Here is a 17,490-nt window from a genome sequence, read left to right as displayed (position 1 = left end):
CGAGCCATCAGCCCAGAGCCTGACGCGGGGCTCGAACTCACGGACCGCGAGATCGTGACCTGGCTGAAGTCGGACGCTTAACCGACTGCGCCACCCAGGCGCCCCCTGATTTGGTATTTCTGATAAAGCATGATCCATTAGAATGACAGCTAGTAAGGTTATATCATAGATATTAATTATATAGACTTATATAAAATATTGTTTTATTAATTTTGATCAATACATTAATTAAAGAATGTCCACAGGTTAGCAAGTACAATATAAATTATTTTTAAGTATGTTGGTTATGTTTTCAAATATGCTCAATGAGCATCCAGGAGAAGTTTCTCTAAATTTAAATCAATGGGAACCACTAAAAGTACCATAAATACATTACAGTATATATCTATAGTTCCTCTATCCTACACACATAGATAAGACATAGGAAGATGATGAAAATATATGCATTTAAAAGAAATTAGTATATTTCTTATCGGTTATATATCTTAAGAGACAATTGCATTTTAACTTTAGCCTTTATTTTCTGTTTACTTACTTGGCTTATTTTACTAATTATGAACCATTTGAGCTACATGATACATGTCACAAAATGTAAAATTGAGGGACTAAAACTAAGGTCCCTTCAAGTCCTAATGTTTAATATTTCCTAACAGATGTATTAGTAACTGTTGAGTATAAAAATTATTTACTTTCCATTACTAAGATTTATATACCAGTTATTTGATAAATTAAAAACATGTTTCAGTCTCCATAAATTGGAATGCTAGGCTTTTCATATAAGAATTCCTAATTATTAGTTCCTATCAGAGTTATCTCAAGATAGTTGTCAAAAAATCAGAAGAAAAGTTATTAAATGTCATGAAAGGATAAAGAGAGAAGAAAATGATTTTTACTCAAAGTCTAGTCAATTGATAAAAAATATTATTTTAGATTTGTACATTTCTCACGGCTGAATGAGTAGCACTGAGACTTCTTTTTAGCAAGATCTTACAGTTGTTATGACCACATTTCCCCTTCCCTGTCTTTTGCAGCTAAGGTAAGATCACATCAACCTGCAGCTATGGTTCTTAAAATGTGGTCCCCACGGCAGCAGCATCAGCTTACCTGGGAATGTGTCAGAAATGCAAATGTTTGGTCCCCTCCTCACCACACCAGGCCAACAGAACTCAACCCAGGAAGCGGGGCCAGCAATCTGTTTTAACAAGCCCTCTGGTTGATTCTCAATCAAACCAAAATTTGAAAACCACTGGCCTGGAGTAACAGAGGAAAATATGTGTCTGTAAATAGGGTCAGTTCAGTTTACTCTGCTGGAGATATGGAAAAGAAGGGGAGACTTGGTAACGAAATACGAAAATCAGTGGAGTGATATAGGAAGAGTAAGTTGGTAAAAAGAGTTTCAAAAAACAATTCAATTTCAAAAAACCTTTTCACTGATATTGACACGACTTGTTTCCAGATCAATTCAACATGACCAGTTGATTTCAGGTCATGAAAATGAAATAGTAGATCCACAGTAAATAGTAATTTGTCTTCTCTCTGCACTTAAGGGTTAAATTGGAATCATCCATCTATATTGTCATCTGATCTCTTTCCAAAATTGACATTTATTTAAAACGGTTGAGACTAGAGGTTCAATCCATAAAGATCATATAAGTTGTATTTAATAGCACTGAACTTTAACAAACTAGATGAACACTTATATAAGTAGTGTCTCTTGGTGGTACTAGCCCCATATATGGGGATTAGTTTGGGATAAAATAATTCCTAGTAATCTGAGGCAGATTTACCAGTAATACATGGGGGTAGACTGTGCTATATTAGTCAGGGGGTTAGATTTTGGAGTAAGTCTTAAAGATAGTTCGGCCTAATTGAATGAACACAGTCTTTGGCTTGGTGTCAATTTGGGTTCAAATACATTAGTTCTGAAATACTGAACCAGTTTTGAAAATCTCCGGAAAATCATATTAAAATGGTGATGATAAAAAAAAATGGTGACAATAGGGTTGTTATAAGTAGAATAGTTACAGAGGTTCAGCAATGTTTAATATATGGTAGGTATTCAATAAGTAATAGTTGTTAATACTAATAAGATTGCCTCTTTCTTTTGTTACCACCTTCTCTTTAAAAATGGTCATGGTGCAATTTTCCTAGAGGCTACATTCGTTTCTGAAATTACTTGTCAATCGTGCTAGTCAAAGTATTTCCTGAAGATACAGTGTATACTGAAAAGTTGGAATAACTGACCTTTCAGTCCATATCTTCCCAAGTGAAATGTTTCTATTCATACTAAATTCCTGTACAGAAATACGGTAACAGTATTGATATTAGTTAAGTAGCAGTCCTTTCTGAGTCTATAGATCTATTCCATAGGGCAATTTTTTCGGTCTTTATTGTGTTTCAGTTGTCATCTAAACAAATAAATAGGATGGAGAGGAGCTGTGGTGGTATTGGGAGAAATTAGTGTTCTTACTATGACAGGGGGGTAAAAGAAGGGAGGACATTTTAAAATTCTATTTTTCATATGATTATAGCATGGTTTAACCTTTAAGGAGAACAGCAATAGATAAAATTCCATAATAAATTCACCTGAACTTTCAAATTATTTTGTTCTATTGAAATTCTAGACTGTCAACCATTGGTATAAACCACATTGCTAGTCTGAAACACCTAGAAATAAAATACAGCCGTTTCTGAAGCAAATTAGCAAATGATAAGGAATTTTTTTATATCTAGGTGTCTTGTACATACATATCCTTATCCTTATTCCTAAATTATCTTAAAAAAATTTTTTAACGTTTATTTTTGAGAGTGAGAGCGAGAGAGAGCACAAGCAGGGAAGGTGCAGACGGGGGGGGGGGGGGGGGGGGACACACAGAATCTGAAACAGGCTCCAGGCTCTGAGCTGTCAGCACAGAGCCCAATGTGGGGCTCGAACTCACAAACTGTGAAATCATGACCTGAGCCAAAGTCGGACGCTTAACTGACTGAGCCACCCAGGCATCCCCTGAATTATTATCTTAATGGTTCTGTTGTTTTATTTTATGGGTAGTTTTGGCACTTATGTATTATCTTTTGGTATCGTTGCTCAGAATGTTTGAATGGGAAGCTAGGGACAATTTCTACAAAACGGCAAGGGCAAACAACTGCCAACTAAACCGTTCTCTCATATCCCACTTAGCTTTCAAACAGCATTGAAGAAGAAACAGCGAAGAACCTAAAATGTACCTGCTATATTGAGAAGAGGGAGGAGAAAAAAAATTTCTAACAACAGGCAATCCACTCTCAACAGAATTTGTTGCGAACTGACCAACAAGATTGCTATTGCAAAGCACCACCAGGCTTAAAGGCTGCTTTATCATATGGACCATTTCTGCAATGGAATTTTATGTGCACAGAGATTTTTGAAATTAATGAAATACACATGTGTATACACACTTCAAAATACACTTTGGTAACTCTTAAGCACGGTCTCTCATAAACAAATGGGCACCAGAAGGAGAGGTCTAGGGAGAAAGGTGTCACTCTTTTCCATTTGATCTATTGACAGTGGTGGCACTGTATACTGGAGGATTCGGGCGCCTAAGCAAAGCATCTGGGACAAAAACCCTTATGTGTTCTTCTCTTCTCCTTCAATCACCAAGCTTGGTGGTTTCTCAAGGCTAAAAACAAAACAAACAGACTCATTATGATGTTTTATCTTTGCACACTCTAGTAGTTATGGGTCCTCTAAAGTAGAACCATATCGTTCACAGTTCAGTGCCCTTCCTGATTTCCTTTGTTAAACATCATTATTTGTAACATAATACGTTCAGTAGACCAAGGAAATAGAGGTCAAAGGTAGTATTTGATTCTCAGGGGCCCCTGAAATGATAGCAGTGGTGTATTACTTAGCAACGTAATTTAAGGTTATTTCAGGTACAATGCCATTTCAGGGTGTGATGTTAATTTTTAAAATTCTTTTGTCATGTAGAATGTAAGAAATGATTACAGAAGGTGTAGAAACAAGTAATGCTTCCAAAGAATAAGACCTCATACAGATAATAAAAGTATTTCTATAAAAAAATTAAAGCATAGGATGATTGTACAGTTAGTGTAAACAGTTTGATCTTAAGAAGGGCCAGGAACAAAATTTCATTTTGTGTGGCTGAAGAGATACATACATGTGATAAAACTGCCACTTCTTCCTGTTCTTTTGGGTATAAGCACAGATTGCTGCATTATTTTGTTGTTTTTAATACAGATTGTCTTATACTTTCCAATTCTGGTATTCTGTTTTTTTCTTTCACACTCCATTGATACAGAATATTATTAGAAGTTTAGAGTAGGAGGGAACCTTAGCTTCTAGCACAATCTTGTTCATTTTTCATAAAAGGAAGCCATCCTACTGAAGTTAAATGGTTTACTGAGAGTCAGGCCTTACACTGGAAGAATTAGGTCTTATTAATCTTTCTCAAATGATCTTTTAAAGGTTAAATAAATAGGGATTTGGTCTTGAGAAGTCTTATTTCTTCGATTTTGTTATATTGATTTCTTTTGCTATAGGCAAACAAAATAGTAAACCACTACCTTTCTCTTCTCTCTTCCTTGTGTATTTGTTAGCTCTAGGCAACAGCCTCATCAAATCCACAACAAATAATAAATAAAATCTTGAAGAGTATGTATTATACTACTCCAAGAAAAATAAGACACTAAGGATTTCTGAATATAGGTATCTCACAAGAAATTCTGTCTTTAATCGGATCAAATAAACAGATTTATACCACCATTTTGATAAAGACAAAAGCCCACAAAAGCATTTTTTCCCCTAATCTTACACTTGGGAGCAAGTCTAACTTTTAACTACTATGAACATTTTTCTTAGGGATTACTTTTCCTTTTATTTACGCCTATTATTTCCTGGAAACCAATCAACACTTTGAATAGAATAACACAGAAACTATAAAGGGGGGAAATGAGAGGGCAGACAACTCCTATACAATCTTAGAAAAAAGTCAACAACAGAAAAGAAGAAAATGTATATTTCATTAATAAGTATTTCCTTTACATTCACATCACAAATTCACTTCACTGTAGCAGCACTAATTTCATTATGAATAAGTTTTTATTTACTGGTAGATGTCACTGGCCTTAGTAAGACATTTCTCACAAAGAATATTTGAAAGAAGGTAAAGTTTGGAAAACACAATTTACCTGAAAGCACCAACATGGGAAACTCCTTGATTAAGGATGAGAAATTCTTAATTTTTTAAGCAAAACTCGTTCCTGCAGGAGAATTTACCTTCTTTTTGACCCCACTCCTTAAATAAGAAGCAATACCTATAAACCATTTTAAGCTTGAACAAGTAAATACTGGAGAGTTTTACCAATGTTATAGATTCTGTAAAGGATGATGGGTTATTCATCATTAAAATAAACACTTCTTTATGCTTTAAAAATATATATTTAAGAGGGTCCTGTCTTCTAACAACTCTCTCATTTTACAAACAGGAAATTATGCCACCAATTATGGAGATATGTTTTTAATGTTTAAACCAGTGCTTGAATTTTTAAAACTTTTTAATATTTTCATAAAATTTACAGATATTAATCTATTAAAAGATTCCTCCTCAACCCTCATATTCTTTAAGGTATTTCTAATAGTACTAGATCTTTTCCTCTGGTTGATTTAATTTATAACTAGATAATATCCTTTAAGGTTCCAGCATGGGCCTTTCAATTTTTCAGATAATTTTTTCTTGGTGGTGATTAGAAAAATGACTTTAAACATACACGTTTGATATGAATGAGAAGAGAATTTGATTTTGATTTTGGGGGGGGAGGGGTTTTAAAAACTATTAAAGCATTATGCTAACTTTATTTTCAAACAATTTACTGTTTAATACTCTTCCAGCAGAGAATGGAGATGGTTTAGTTGTACTTGTAACCTCATAGCCCCAAAGTTTTTACTCTCTCCCCAAATCATCATAGTACCCCTTCTGGTCCCAAAGACATCTGATGGACTCTGAGTCCTTCAATGGGGAATCCATGCCTTAAATAATCAGGACTAGTGTTACCCCTTTGTTTAGTACTGGATTTGACTAGGTTGCTAAATGAATTATTCATTAATAACCTCATCATAATAAAGATAAAAGCTCATGTTAACAAAACAAAAGATTTCAACAGTCATAGCACAACCTTTCATTATAGTTCCATTACTTATTTGCTCTCATAATGGCAAGGTCTTTGGATAACAATAAGATATTAAAAGAATTAGTAAAACTTAAGTAATAATTTATTAAAGCTTTAAATATCAGTGTTTTTCATTAGAGAACATAGTTAACCTAACACTTGGTAAAATAGTTTAATATCCTGCCAGTCCTGAACTGTATTACTTTAGGAAAAAGACCAATAGTCTTTTGAGAGAAGGAACAGGGGAAGACAGGAAGGGCAAGGTGGTTAGGGATAGCGAAGGGAAATTAAATATTTATACACTTTAAATTAATATATACACATATTTGCATCTTAAGTTAATATTAATGGGATTCATTCAAAATTTCCTTGAGGTTCCCTTGGTGTAATAATATAATTCAAATTAAGTTTTATGTTAACTAGTACAAGTATGGTATCTAAGTAAAAGGGAAAAAACTCATTTAAAATGACAGATCTAAAACTGATACTACCAGGACATATACACAGGACAGTGTATATATTTTCCTTTGTATGTTTATAAAGAATATATGTATAGACACATATGCTTGTATACTCAGAGTAACTCTAGAAGGATACGCAAGAAATTGGTAACACCGGTTCCTTTTCACTGTCTACCTAACCGTAGCGTTTAAATTTTGTACCATACATGTTTTCCCTATTCAAAAATATTGATTAAAAACTACCAAAATAAATTTAATTTTAAAAAACAAGTCAAATTAAGAAAAAAAAAACTTTTTTTTTTTTTTACGTTATAGAAGAAAATATACTAATACATATATTGTTTTTCCAAGATCCACCTACCTAAGTTTTGGTATCTTTACTTTGTGACAGTAAGCGTGACTTAAAAACTCAACTTTCACATGACCTTAAATTGGGAAAAACACATTTTCCCTGTACCTCATCGCTACAGCACTGTGGATTATGGTCTGTCTCAACAGCATACTAATATCCTTATTTTCTTCCTGTGATGGGTTAGCCATTAGCCACGTTACTTGTGAAATTCAAAAAATCTTTAAGGAAACTTCAGAAGGACTATAAGAATCTTACTTGGCAGTGATAAGTATTACACCTCTGTTATTCTGTTGGCATAGGGTCAATTTTAACTTCTCTTTGTGGTTTACTTTAGATTTTTATCCTGCCAAAGATGTTTGGTGTTTTAGTAAACACAGACTTCAAACTATGTGGTGACTAAGCAAAGCCCTTACATAAAGCTTGGAATAGGATTTTATAAATAGTTCCAATGAAAGACATTTTGAAATAAGCAGGGAAAAAAAATCTCACGTTTATAAAAATTATTTTCAGAACGCCACTTAAAAATTCAAATTAAGTCCTAATCACTTAGATATTAAAATAAACCATAAAACAAAATCTAAAGGAGTGATAGTACATACACCAGCTTTCAATGGTAGCTGCTTAGTAAAAATGAGTGTCTGAGGGTGTATTCCAATTTCATCCTCTTCAAATTGTGCAGCTCAGATAAATGTTTATTTTACTGAAAATATTTGCAAAATTACAATATAAATACATGAATATATTAAGATAGGATGATTATATATAATGTATTCTTATCCATATATATAAAATGAATGCAGTAAATATAGCATATTCTCGATGAATTGTTAGTACACAGTGTTTCTTAGTAAAGTACATACAACCTATTATTAAGCAACAATTATCTAGTTTTCAAATGTACATCTCAGGAAGTTTTTAGGATGAAAGGATACACTAAATCTCCCAATACCCTTTTTGGTTGGTGAAAGTTAGTTCTGCAAATTTTGAAATAATACTATATTGATTTTAGCAATGGTTCTGAGGCTCTTCGCATTTTCTTAATTTGAAACTTTATTTCTTTAGTCTGGGTGTTTTCTTAATGACACTGTATCAGCCAACCATGCCTTTAATTCTTACACAGTATCATGTACTGTCTTTTCATTAGTTGTTTTAACACACATCAACAATGAAACAGAATTACTAAAAAAATTTTTATCTGCACAAATTCCCAAAATTAACTTTCAGGGTATTATGGGGAGTCTCAACTAGATATAGTCTCAACTGTAATACTAATCTGGGCTAGAAGTAGTTTTTTATTGATTTTAGTTCTTAAGAATACAAATATGAACTCTACTTTAAGTGTTCATTAAATGTATTGGGAGTTGTTTCAAAAGCATCTTCTACCCTTCTCCGTTACACTGATTTAATGGAAACTTATTATAGCAGTTCCAACACAAACATCTGCATGCAAGAGATCACCCTACAGATTCTAACTACATAGTTATTGAAACACATCCCACCTTTCAAGTGGCATAAATGTACATCTTCTATATACAAAAGGTAAAGTGCATTATTAAATTAGTGAACTGACAGATTGTCTGCCTGGACCATATAGCTTTCAAATAGACAAATGTGAAATTCTCCCATTAGAACCAATTATTTCAAGAGGTTCCAACTAGCTTTTCCACCCTGTCGTTTACTTTTTGGCCATGCTCTTTAGTGCAAATAAGCTTGTGTTTGACTCAAGTTTAAGGGACATGGCAGTTTGGGGTTTTAACAAGGAAAATTATAAAATGTGGCAGAACTTTTAATACTTTTATAATACATTGCATCTTTTGCATATTAAGCAACAGATTAGTGTTGCTTTCAATTGCTAGGAGCACACTGCCAACTATTATGAGGAACCCGTTTCCAAATTTCATACTATTAGCTTATATTATTACAGTTTTGAGTCTATACCACATTATGCTTGGGTTATGTGCAAACATCATCAGTGTTTTAGAATTATACAATGAACTAGTAATTTTGGTTACTAACTTGAATGTTCATTTTTTGACTTCTAACATCCAGTTGCCTTAAGAGTTTAATGTCTTCAAGGCAGGGATCCTATTATTTTGAAGAATACCATGTACACTTGCAGCTCCATTTATGTTACAAATGACAATAAATAAAATGTATATTGCACAGATAAAAATAGTAGCTTATTTTATAAGATACATGGCAATACATGTCTTAATACCAGAGTTTTGAACTGGATCTTATTTGATTATGGCTAATGGATAATTGGGAATTTTAAGTATCAAAAAATTGTAACATCATTTCATTTTTCAATGAATACATATAAAAAAGTGAAACAAAAGGACTGGCAGAAGGCTTAGTGATTCTAAAGTATATTCAATTGCCGGTATATATGCATCTACCAATCTATAGCTTTGAGATGGTAATAACTTTGAAGTATACATACAATGTAGAAGATTTGGCTACGTAACTAATTCTTTACTTAAACAATTAATGCAAAATTAATATTTATATACAATGAATTAAAGATATTTAAGTCTGACATGTATTGTGTATATGTATATATACACACGTATGTATGTATATAGACACACACTCTCAAATCTTATCAGACTAAAAACCAAGAAAGAAAGAAATCATTTAGACTTAATGGATATAAGTATTTTACGAGGGAAGGTTTTTAAGAGAGAGTATACAGTCATAGCAATAGTGATAGGAACACTCGAATACTGGAACATGCACAGCTCCAGTTTGCCAAAATCTGACAGGTTGATAATTATTAATAGGCACTATGATGGGCAGGAATAACAATCAGTAGTACAGTAATTCAAGTGCACATCACTCCTTCATATACCAAAAGCTACTTTTTATCAAGTCTACAATAGTTATTTTACAGTTAGGACTGTTTAAAGATCCTTGCTACTTTTAGAGTCTCAACACCCACCATGTGCTATTAACTCTAGTATTTCCAACTATCTTCCAACCTTCAGTTGTTCCATAGTAATCCAGATGGTCCACATTTATGATGAACTAATGAGATTCCTTCATACTACTTGGGGAAACGTGAAATACAATCTGAAAACCAATACCAGCATATATGTCTGGGTTACTGATTGCTTGTTTTTAAATAAGATAAGCCAGTAATATTATTTTCTTAACTCATAACGTTTTCTTAGTGACCTTACTTAAATGTACTTGGGGACAAACTTCTGAAGGAAAAAAATTATTAAAATTATTTTGAACTACTTATGGTATATAAAAGGAGAGCTACATTCTGATCTCAATCCATGCAGCCAGCTCTCATAAATGAGAGCTATATTTGGGGGTTGAAATCAGTGTCTGGCTCTTAAATATGATTATATGGACTTATTGTGTGGGAGGTGGATAAAGCCAAGATAAAAGACAATAGTTTCAATCAGAATAAAATGCAGCTCAACAGATAAAATTCTAGTCAGTTAATACAGGGTGGGTTGGTACACATATACAATATATCCACTTGTTTAAAAATTGCTTAGGTGTTGAAAAATTGCTGTGGCACTTCCTGGAAAGCAATTTTTAATACAGGTAACTGGGTGAGTCTTGTGTAAAGTAAACCTTTTTAAGTATCATAAAGAGCACCTTGGAAAATGCTTGAATTTTCCTTTCAAATATGTTCATAACCAATCTAAAATATTTTCCCAGGCTGAAAATTTATATTCTAAATGCTTTTTAGAAAAAGAGTTGTTTGTTTGTTTGTTTGTTTTTCTGGAATTAAAATACCTGTAAAAGCCAGGTTTATATTGGAAGTGTTGACACGGTTTTAAGGGTAGCAATTGCAAAAGTGCTACTAAAATGTATTATTACAGATGTATTTTTGTATCAGTGAACTGGTGCACCAACCCCTCTGAAATAGTGCTAAAGAAGAAGCATAAAATAGAACACCTTGAGTCCACGATATATTTTGGGGGAAAAAAAAAAAAAAAACCTCTCACAACCTTCAAATTAGCATGAAAGGCTAAAACACCAAGATTTCCATAGCAAAGCCATAGGATGAAGCCTCCCACTCAACAGTGACATAAAAGTAATTCCTAAAACTTCGGAAAGTCAATAAAAATATATGGTACAGTAAGTAGAGGTAAAGATAGGGTTATAACTAGTTTAGAACAACCAATTAAAACTCTCCCACGGCTTTGATATGGCAACTATAAACTCCAGGGTTACCACAAAATTTGAAATTATAGAATATTGTAGTAGCTGTAAGATTTGACTCTTTAATGGTATGGTTTAATACTGTTATCCAATGAACAACTGATATATTTCTACATGTACTTTTATAAATAAATATATTTGTATTATACTTGAGGTCAATTTCTGTTTCTGTGGTAACTGCCCTACAAGTAAGCTTAGCAGCTTTTAACGAAGTAGGGATGGAATACTTTTTTGGGGAACTTGTTAAATAGAAATTCACACTTCCATATTAAGTATATGTATCTTTCTCAGGATTATGTCATAGTGCAATGTAAATCTTAGTTATGGTATTTAGAAGGTCAGAATGTCACATTTTGTGCTGATTTGCATACTTCAATGGTCTGGAGCAGTTGAAGCAGCTAAACTATTTAGCTCTGGGAAGATCGGAATTCCCATAAGAATTATAATGTTCTACGTATAACATGAGAATCAGACTCCTTGAAGTATAAACTACCAGAGGTATTACTAATAACAAAGGGCCAAAAAAGAGGAAAAACTTCTTCAAATGATTATGGATCAGTACTTTTAGCCAATTTTATGATTTAAAATTTTGCCTGATGGAGTTCAAATTCACTCTAGTCGAGGCATTCTTGTTCTTCACCACTGGCCCTTCTGCCATCCATTCTCTTTTCTTTATGGCTGTTGCAAATTTTCCTCATCTCTTCTTCATACTTGATAAAATTCTCCCCAAACCTTGTCCAAGCTTTGAATGGAACAGTAATAGTATTACGGTAAGGTGGCCTCACCTCACTTACCTTCAGGAAAATTCCATATTTATTAGAGCCCACATCAAAGTAGAACCTTTTATTGTCCACTCTGAAAGAAGTCCCCTCTGGGAGTTCAAGTGGGTCATCATCTCCACCTCTTCGTTCTTCTATGTCCCCTTCGCCATAGTCTTCAATTAGCTGAACCAAGGCATCACGAAACTCGATCATTCCTTGTGCTGGGAGCACAATAGTCTGTTCTTGGCCCAAACTGTGACCAAAATAACCTATCATGCCAGTCCCCCGCATCATGGTTTGTCTAATTCTTAGGAAGCGACCCCGCTGATTTTCCTTTAGGTCTAGATAGTATTTCCTATTGTCCCTCTCTATGTAGTCTGTTTTGAGGACACTATGAGGGTGCTCTTCGGACCCTACAGAGACTGGTGGGGAGGGTGCCGAGTGCTTCTGTCTCCTCCTGGACGCTTGCTCTTTGCCGTGGCCATGCTCCTGTCGGTGGCCTTTCAGGCCCAGGTGGGCATAATGCTCGATGAAGTCCCCTAGACAGTCCTTCAGCTCCGCTGCCACAGACAGGGACAGAGTCAGTTTACTCTTTCTGATATTGTCCTGCCGGCCTCTCCCTATCCAGACTTCAGCTATCTTTAGGAACCGGCCCCGGGAGCTTTGCTTCACGTCTAGGTAAAACCTCTTTTTCTGGATGTCCACTCGTTTGGAGGCCAGCTCCTGGATTTCGGCTGCACCCCCAGCCTGATTAGGGGTGGCTGAGGCAGCGTAGTGGGGGTAGTGGGAGTGCTGGGCCTGGGGATAGAGTCTACTCTTGCTTAGGCCAGAGCCCCCTACATTCTTGCCGCCGCGGCCGCGGCCGCCGCCGCCTCCCCTTCGCCTGGCTCTTTCCATCTTCAGCTGCAAGTGACAAACAGACACACGGGGTGGGGTGGGGGAGGGGTGTTGAGAACAATCGCAGACGCCCCTCGGCCTGCGCTGCCCCCGCCTCCGCCCGGGACCCCCACACCGGGCCGCGGTGCACGGCGCCCGCCGCCGCAGCGCCCGGCTCCCGCCTCTGCCCGACCGTCGGCGGCGACAGGCGGCGTCTCCCGGCTCCGCACCGCGCACACAGCATCCCTCCGCCGCCCCGGCCTCCCGCTCGCCGCCGGGCCGCCGGCCTCAGGCTCGGCAGCCCCGGGGTCCCCAGCCAGTAAACACTCACATCGACACTGCCATCACCGCTGCTACCGATGCCCTTCACGACCGCCGCCGCCGCCAGCTCTCGGCCCCTCTGCTGCAGCCGCCGCAGCCGCTGCCCCCCGCCAACTCCCCCGCCGCCGCCGCCGCTCGCACCGTCCCCCGCCGGAGCAGCCGGGCAGGGGCATCGCCTGCGGCGCCCGCCGCCGCCGCCGCCCCTCCTGCGGCCGCTGCGGGGGCCGCCGCCTCTCTTCGGGCACCGGCCCGATACCCGCCGGGAGGGGAGGGGGGGGTGGCGGCGGGGGGCGGGCCGTGGACCCCGCCTCCTCCAGCACAGCCCGCTGAAGGGAAGAGAAGGTCTCGCGCTCTTCCTCGGGGCGCGCCCTGACCGAAGCCCGGCGCGCGGAGATGGACTATGAGTGCGAGGTGACTGGACAGGTGTGAAGATGGTAATGAGGACGGAGGTGGCGAGACTGTTGTGACTTCTCCAGGTTCCTCCGGGATGCAGGACTCTGGCGGCCCACCGGCATCCGCACAGGGACTACATTTCCCGGAGGGCTCAGCGGTAGCGAGAGTCCTTGCGCATGCGCGCCGCCTGGCCCGCTGGGCTTGATGGGAGGGCTGCAGAGCACCACGAATGGAGGACGGGGGAGGGGCGGACCTCGGAGGGAGGGGTGGAGAAGATAGGTCTACCCCAGCTGATAATGTGCCGTGGGCGCCGTGACGCCAAGGCGTGCGCTCTGCGGCGCGGGAATAAGGTCTGTTGAGTTGGTATCCGGCCTGGATGCCTGGCTTCCAGGCCCTGCTGTTGTGGCGCTTCACAATTCATCCAGCTGAAGGAGGAGACCCGTTGAACTGGCTCTTCTCAGGGTAACGTGACCTCCCTACCCCTGTTTCAGCCAGCTCCAGACCCTGGGGTATCATTCTAGCCTTCCCAGACATTGGGGGTGCGTGCTCAGTCCCGAAGAGCAGGCCACTGGGCAGTGTGTAGGAGGTGCGTTAAAACCCGCGACCTCCTGCCCCTTCCCACCTCCGGAGCATATCGGAAAAGGGACCCCACGTGCCGCAGGCCTTCCCAGAGCTTCCGTCAGCCAAAAAGTGAGCTTTCCCATTCCCTCCCACCTTCAGCTTGTGCTACCGGTTGCTTGTCTTGGGCCCTTGGGATTGTACCCTTCGGATCCAGCCTTTACTGCTGCGGAAATGGAGCCACTCCATATTTTCATAACAAAGTCGAGGGAAATAACCTATTACGTGTAATTTAGCAAATTAAGTTGGATTTCTTGAGTTTAAATCCTTTAACAGTAAGTTTTGAGTAAAGAGCCGAAGGAAAGCTAGTTCTGTGGCTGGGGTGGGGCGGGAAGTGCAAAGGCCCTGAGGAAGCCTGTTTGGCGTGTTCAAAGAGCAGTCTAGGAGGCCAGTAAGTTTAAAGCACAATGAGATAGTAAGGGAGAAGGTGGAGGAGATAAAGTCAGACGGGAAAGAGCTGAGGACAGATAGTGTAGGGCCTGGTAGGGTATTTTGAAAATTTGGGTTTTCATTCTGAGGGAGGTGGGAAGCTATTGGAGAGTTTTGTCAGGGAAACATCATCATCTGAATGATCTTTAAAAAAAAAAAACAACAAAAAACTGGTAAGGGGCACCTGCCTAGCCCAGTCATTTGAGCCTCCGACTTTGGCTCAGGTCATGAGCTCACAGTTTATGGGTTCGAACCCCGACAGCCTGTCAGCGCAGAGCCTACTTTGGATCCTCTGTCCCCCCTCTCTCTCTGCCTCTCCCCTGCTTGTGCTCTCTATCAAAAAATAAATAAAACATTAAAAAAAATAGAAAACACTGGTAAAATATATGTAACAAAATGTGCCACTGAAACAGTTTTTAAGTGGACAGCTCATTGACATTAATTACACTCACTATATTGCACAGCCATCACCACTATTTAAAAATAATTTTTTTTAATGTTTACTCATTTTTTTGAAAGGAGAGCGAGCACAAGTGGGGGAGGGGCTGAGGAAGAGGGAGACACTGAATCTGAAGCAGGCCTCCAGGCTCTGAGCAGAGCCTGGCACAGGGCTCAAATGCACGAACCCAGAGATCATGACCTGAGCTGAGGTCTGGTGCTTAACTAACTGAGCCACCCAGGTGCCCCCATCACCACTATTTTTAAAACTTTTTCACCCCAAGTTCTAACTGGTTAATTATTCAATAATTCCCCATTGCCCCTTCTGCCTAGCCCCTGGTAACCTCTAATATAGTCTCTCTCTATGAATTTGCTCATTCTGGAATCATATAATATTTGAGTTCTTAAACATTTTTTAATTTTAATTTTTTAAAAAAATATTTGTGCTTTTGCATCTGGCTTATTTCATTCAGCATAATGTTTTCAGGGTTCATTCATGTTGTACCGTGTATCAGAACTTAATTTCTTTTGGCACACCTGGGTGGCTTAGTCGGTTAAGCGTCCAACTTCAGTTCAAGTCACTCTCCTATGGTTCGTGAGTTTGAGCCCCGTGTTGGGCTCTGTGCTGACAGCTCAGAGCCTGGAGCCTGCTTTGGATTCTGTCTCCCTCTCTGTACCCCTTCTCTGCTCACATTCTGTCTCTCTCAAAAATAAATGTTAGGGGCGCCTGGATGGCTCAGTTGGTTAAGCGTCCGACTTTGGCTCAGGTCATGATCTCATGGTTCATGGGTTCAAGCCCTGTGTTGGACCCTGTGCTGGCAGCTCAGAGCCTGGGGTCTGCTTTAGATTCTGCCCCTCCTTTTCTCTCTGCCCCTCCCCAACTCATGCTCTGTTTCTCTGTCTCAAAAATAAACAAACATAAAAAAATTTAAAAAAAACGTTAAAAAAATAAAAAAGAACTTATGGCGGAGTAATATTTTATTGTGTGTTTATATTCCGTTTTATGTTCATCTGTTGATGGACACTTGGTTTTTTTACCACTTTTGGCTATCGTGAATAATGCTGCAGTGAACACTGGCTTACAAATATCTGCTCGAGTTCCTGTTTCCAATTCTTTTGGGTATATATCTAGGAGTGGACTTGCTGGATCATGTAATAATTCTGTTTCAGTTGTTGAGGAGCTAACTGCCCAACCACATTGGCAGCACTGTTTTACATTTAACCAGCAATGTGGTAAAACTTCTAGTTTCTCCATATCTTCTCTAAATAATTTTCTTCCTCTTTCATATAATTCTTATTCCTAGGTGATGAAGTGAAGTGATATCTTATTGTGGTTTTGATTTGCATTTCCTTAGTGACTAATGATGTTGAGCATTTTTTTTCATGTGCTTATTGGCTATTTGGTATATCTTCTTTGGCGCAATGTCTATTCAAGTTTTTGCCCATTTTTATTTTTTTAAAGTTTATTTATTTACTGAAAAATTTGTTAATGTTTATTTATTTTTGAGAGACAGACAGAGTGTAAGTTGGGGAGGGGCAGAGAGGGAGGGAGAGAGAGAGAATCCCAAGCAGGCTCCTCACTGTCAGCGTGGAGCCTGATATAGAGCTTGAACTCATGAACTGTGAGGTCATGATCTGAGCTGAAATCAAGAGGTAACTGACTGAGCCACCCAGGTGCCCCTATTTGTTTTTGTTTTTAGTGGAAAACACTTTATCACAAAGTGATTGCATACTCAGGAAATATCTGGCCTCACTGTGCTGAATCAATGCATTCGGCTTGTCCTCTGCAGCCTAGTATCTATTTCCACCTTCAGCCATCTTTAAATGGGACAATGAAGGACAAGAGAGTAAAGAGCTGGATACATTAATAGTCTTAACAGCATGGTGGTTGTATTCTATCAACTTAGTTGGATCCATTCAGGTAACTTTTTTGTTTCCCTGTACAAGTCACAGTGCTTAATGAAGACTGCTGTGAAAAGCACTATTTTCCATTTGCACACAGCTTCCATATTCCCTGATCCCTCTGCACGGTTTTTAACAGTCACCCTTTATATTCAAAGTCTGCTTTGTATTGTCTTTCTCTCAAAGAGTTTTAAATTTCCTCCAAAAGTCCTAGGTGATCAGAAGCTACAGATATTTTGTAGCCACATCTACCCCTATGACTGGAAAAGGGAGAAATTGATTTTGTAAGAGATACACTGAGAAATCAAATCCAGGATTCACTTTGTTCTTAAAACAGAGAATGAAACCACTGACTACCAAATGTGCTTTGATAGCTACTTTTAGTTTCCAAACTTCTATTTCACTTTCCCAGATTAATTCAGTATTAAGTTTCAGGAAATAAAATAATTATGTAGTTAAACAGAGATACTTATACAAACAAGAACTGTGTTTACAATGTACCAATCTGTTAAAATCAACAGTAGACATAGATATTTAGAACTAAACCCCCAGTCAAGTAGACTAGCACTCACCATTTGCCTAAGCC

At 38.5% G+C, this 17,490-nt stretch overlaps 2 protein-coding genes across 8 annotated transcripts in view; one reads left to right on the top strand and one right to left on the bottom strand.

Moving 5' to 3' along the window:
• PURG (purine rich element binding protein G) overlaps nucleotides 1-13,371 on the bottom strand; it is a 39,493-nt gene extending 26,122 nt beyond the window's left edge. The window contains exons 1-3 of one of the 4 annotated variants that reach the window (XM_060653173.3): nucleotides 13,135-13,368; nucleotides 11,961-12,830; nucleotides 9,721-9,722 (exon numbers count right to left, since the gene is read on the bottom strand). In XM_060653173.3, the coding sequence (XP_060509156.1) occupies nucleotides 9,721-9,722; nucleotides 11,961-12,824 (866 nt within the window). In that variant the 5' untranslated portion in view covers nucleotides 12,825-12,830; nucleotides 13,135-13,368. Of the gene's footprint in view, nucleotides 1-4,705; nucleotides 12,831-13,134 lie in introns of those variants that run through there. The other 3 variants (XM_078445425.2, XM_060653172.3, XM_060653171.3) reach the window with 3 other exon arrangements.
• A 441-nt stretch (nucleotides 13,372-13,812) lies between these two features.
• WRN (WRN RecQ like helicase) overlaps nucleotides 13,813-17,490 on the top strand; it is a 149,774-nt gene continuing 146,096 nt past the window's right edge. For 3 of the 4 annotated variants that reach the window (XM_078445421.2, XM_078445422.2, XM_078445420.2), the window contains exon 1: nucleotides 13,813-13,979. The gene's annotated coding sequence lies outside the window, so the exon portion shown is untranslated. The remainder of the gene's footprint in view (nucleotides 13,980-17,490) is intronic. The other variant, XM_078445423.2, reaches the window with a different exon arrangement.

This window comes from Panthera onca, chromosome B1 (genome assembly GCF_046562875.1).
Source record: "Panthera onca isolate mPanOnc1 chromosome B1, mPanOnc1 haplotype 2, whole genome shotgun sequence".
Taxonomy (NCBI): Eukaryota; Metazoa; Chordata; class Mammalia; order Carnivora; family Felidae; genus Panthera; species Panthera onca.
Note: the sequence above shows the minus strand (reverse complement) of the source record. Positions and strands in the feature narration are given on the sequence as shown.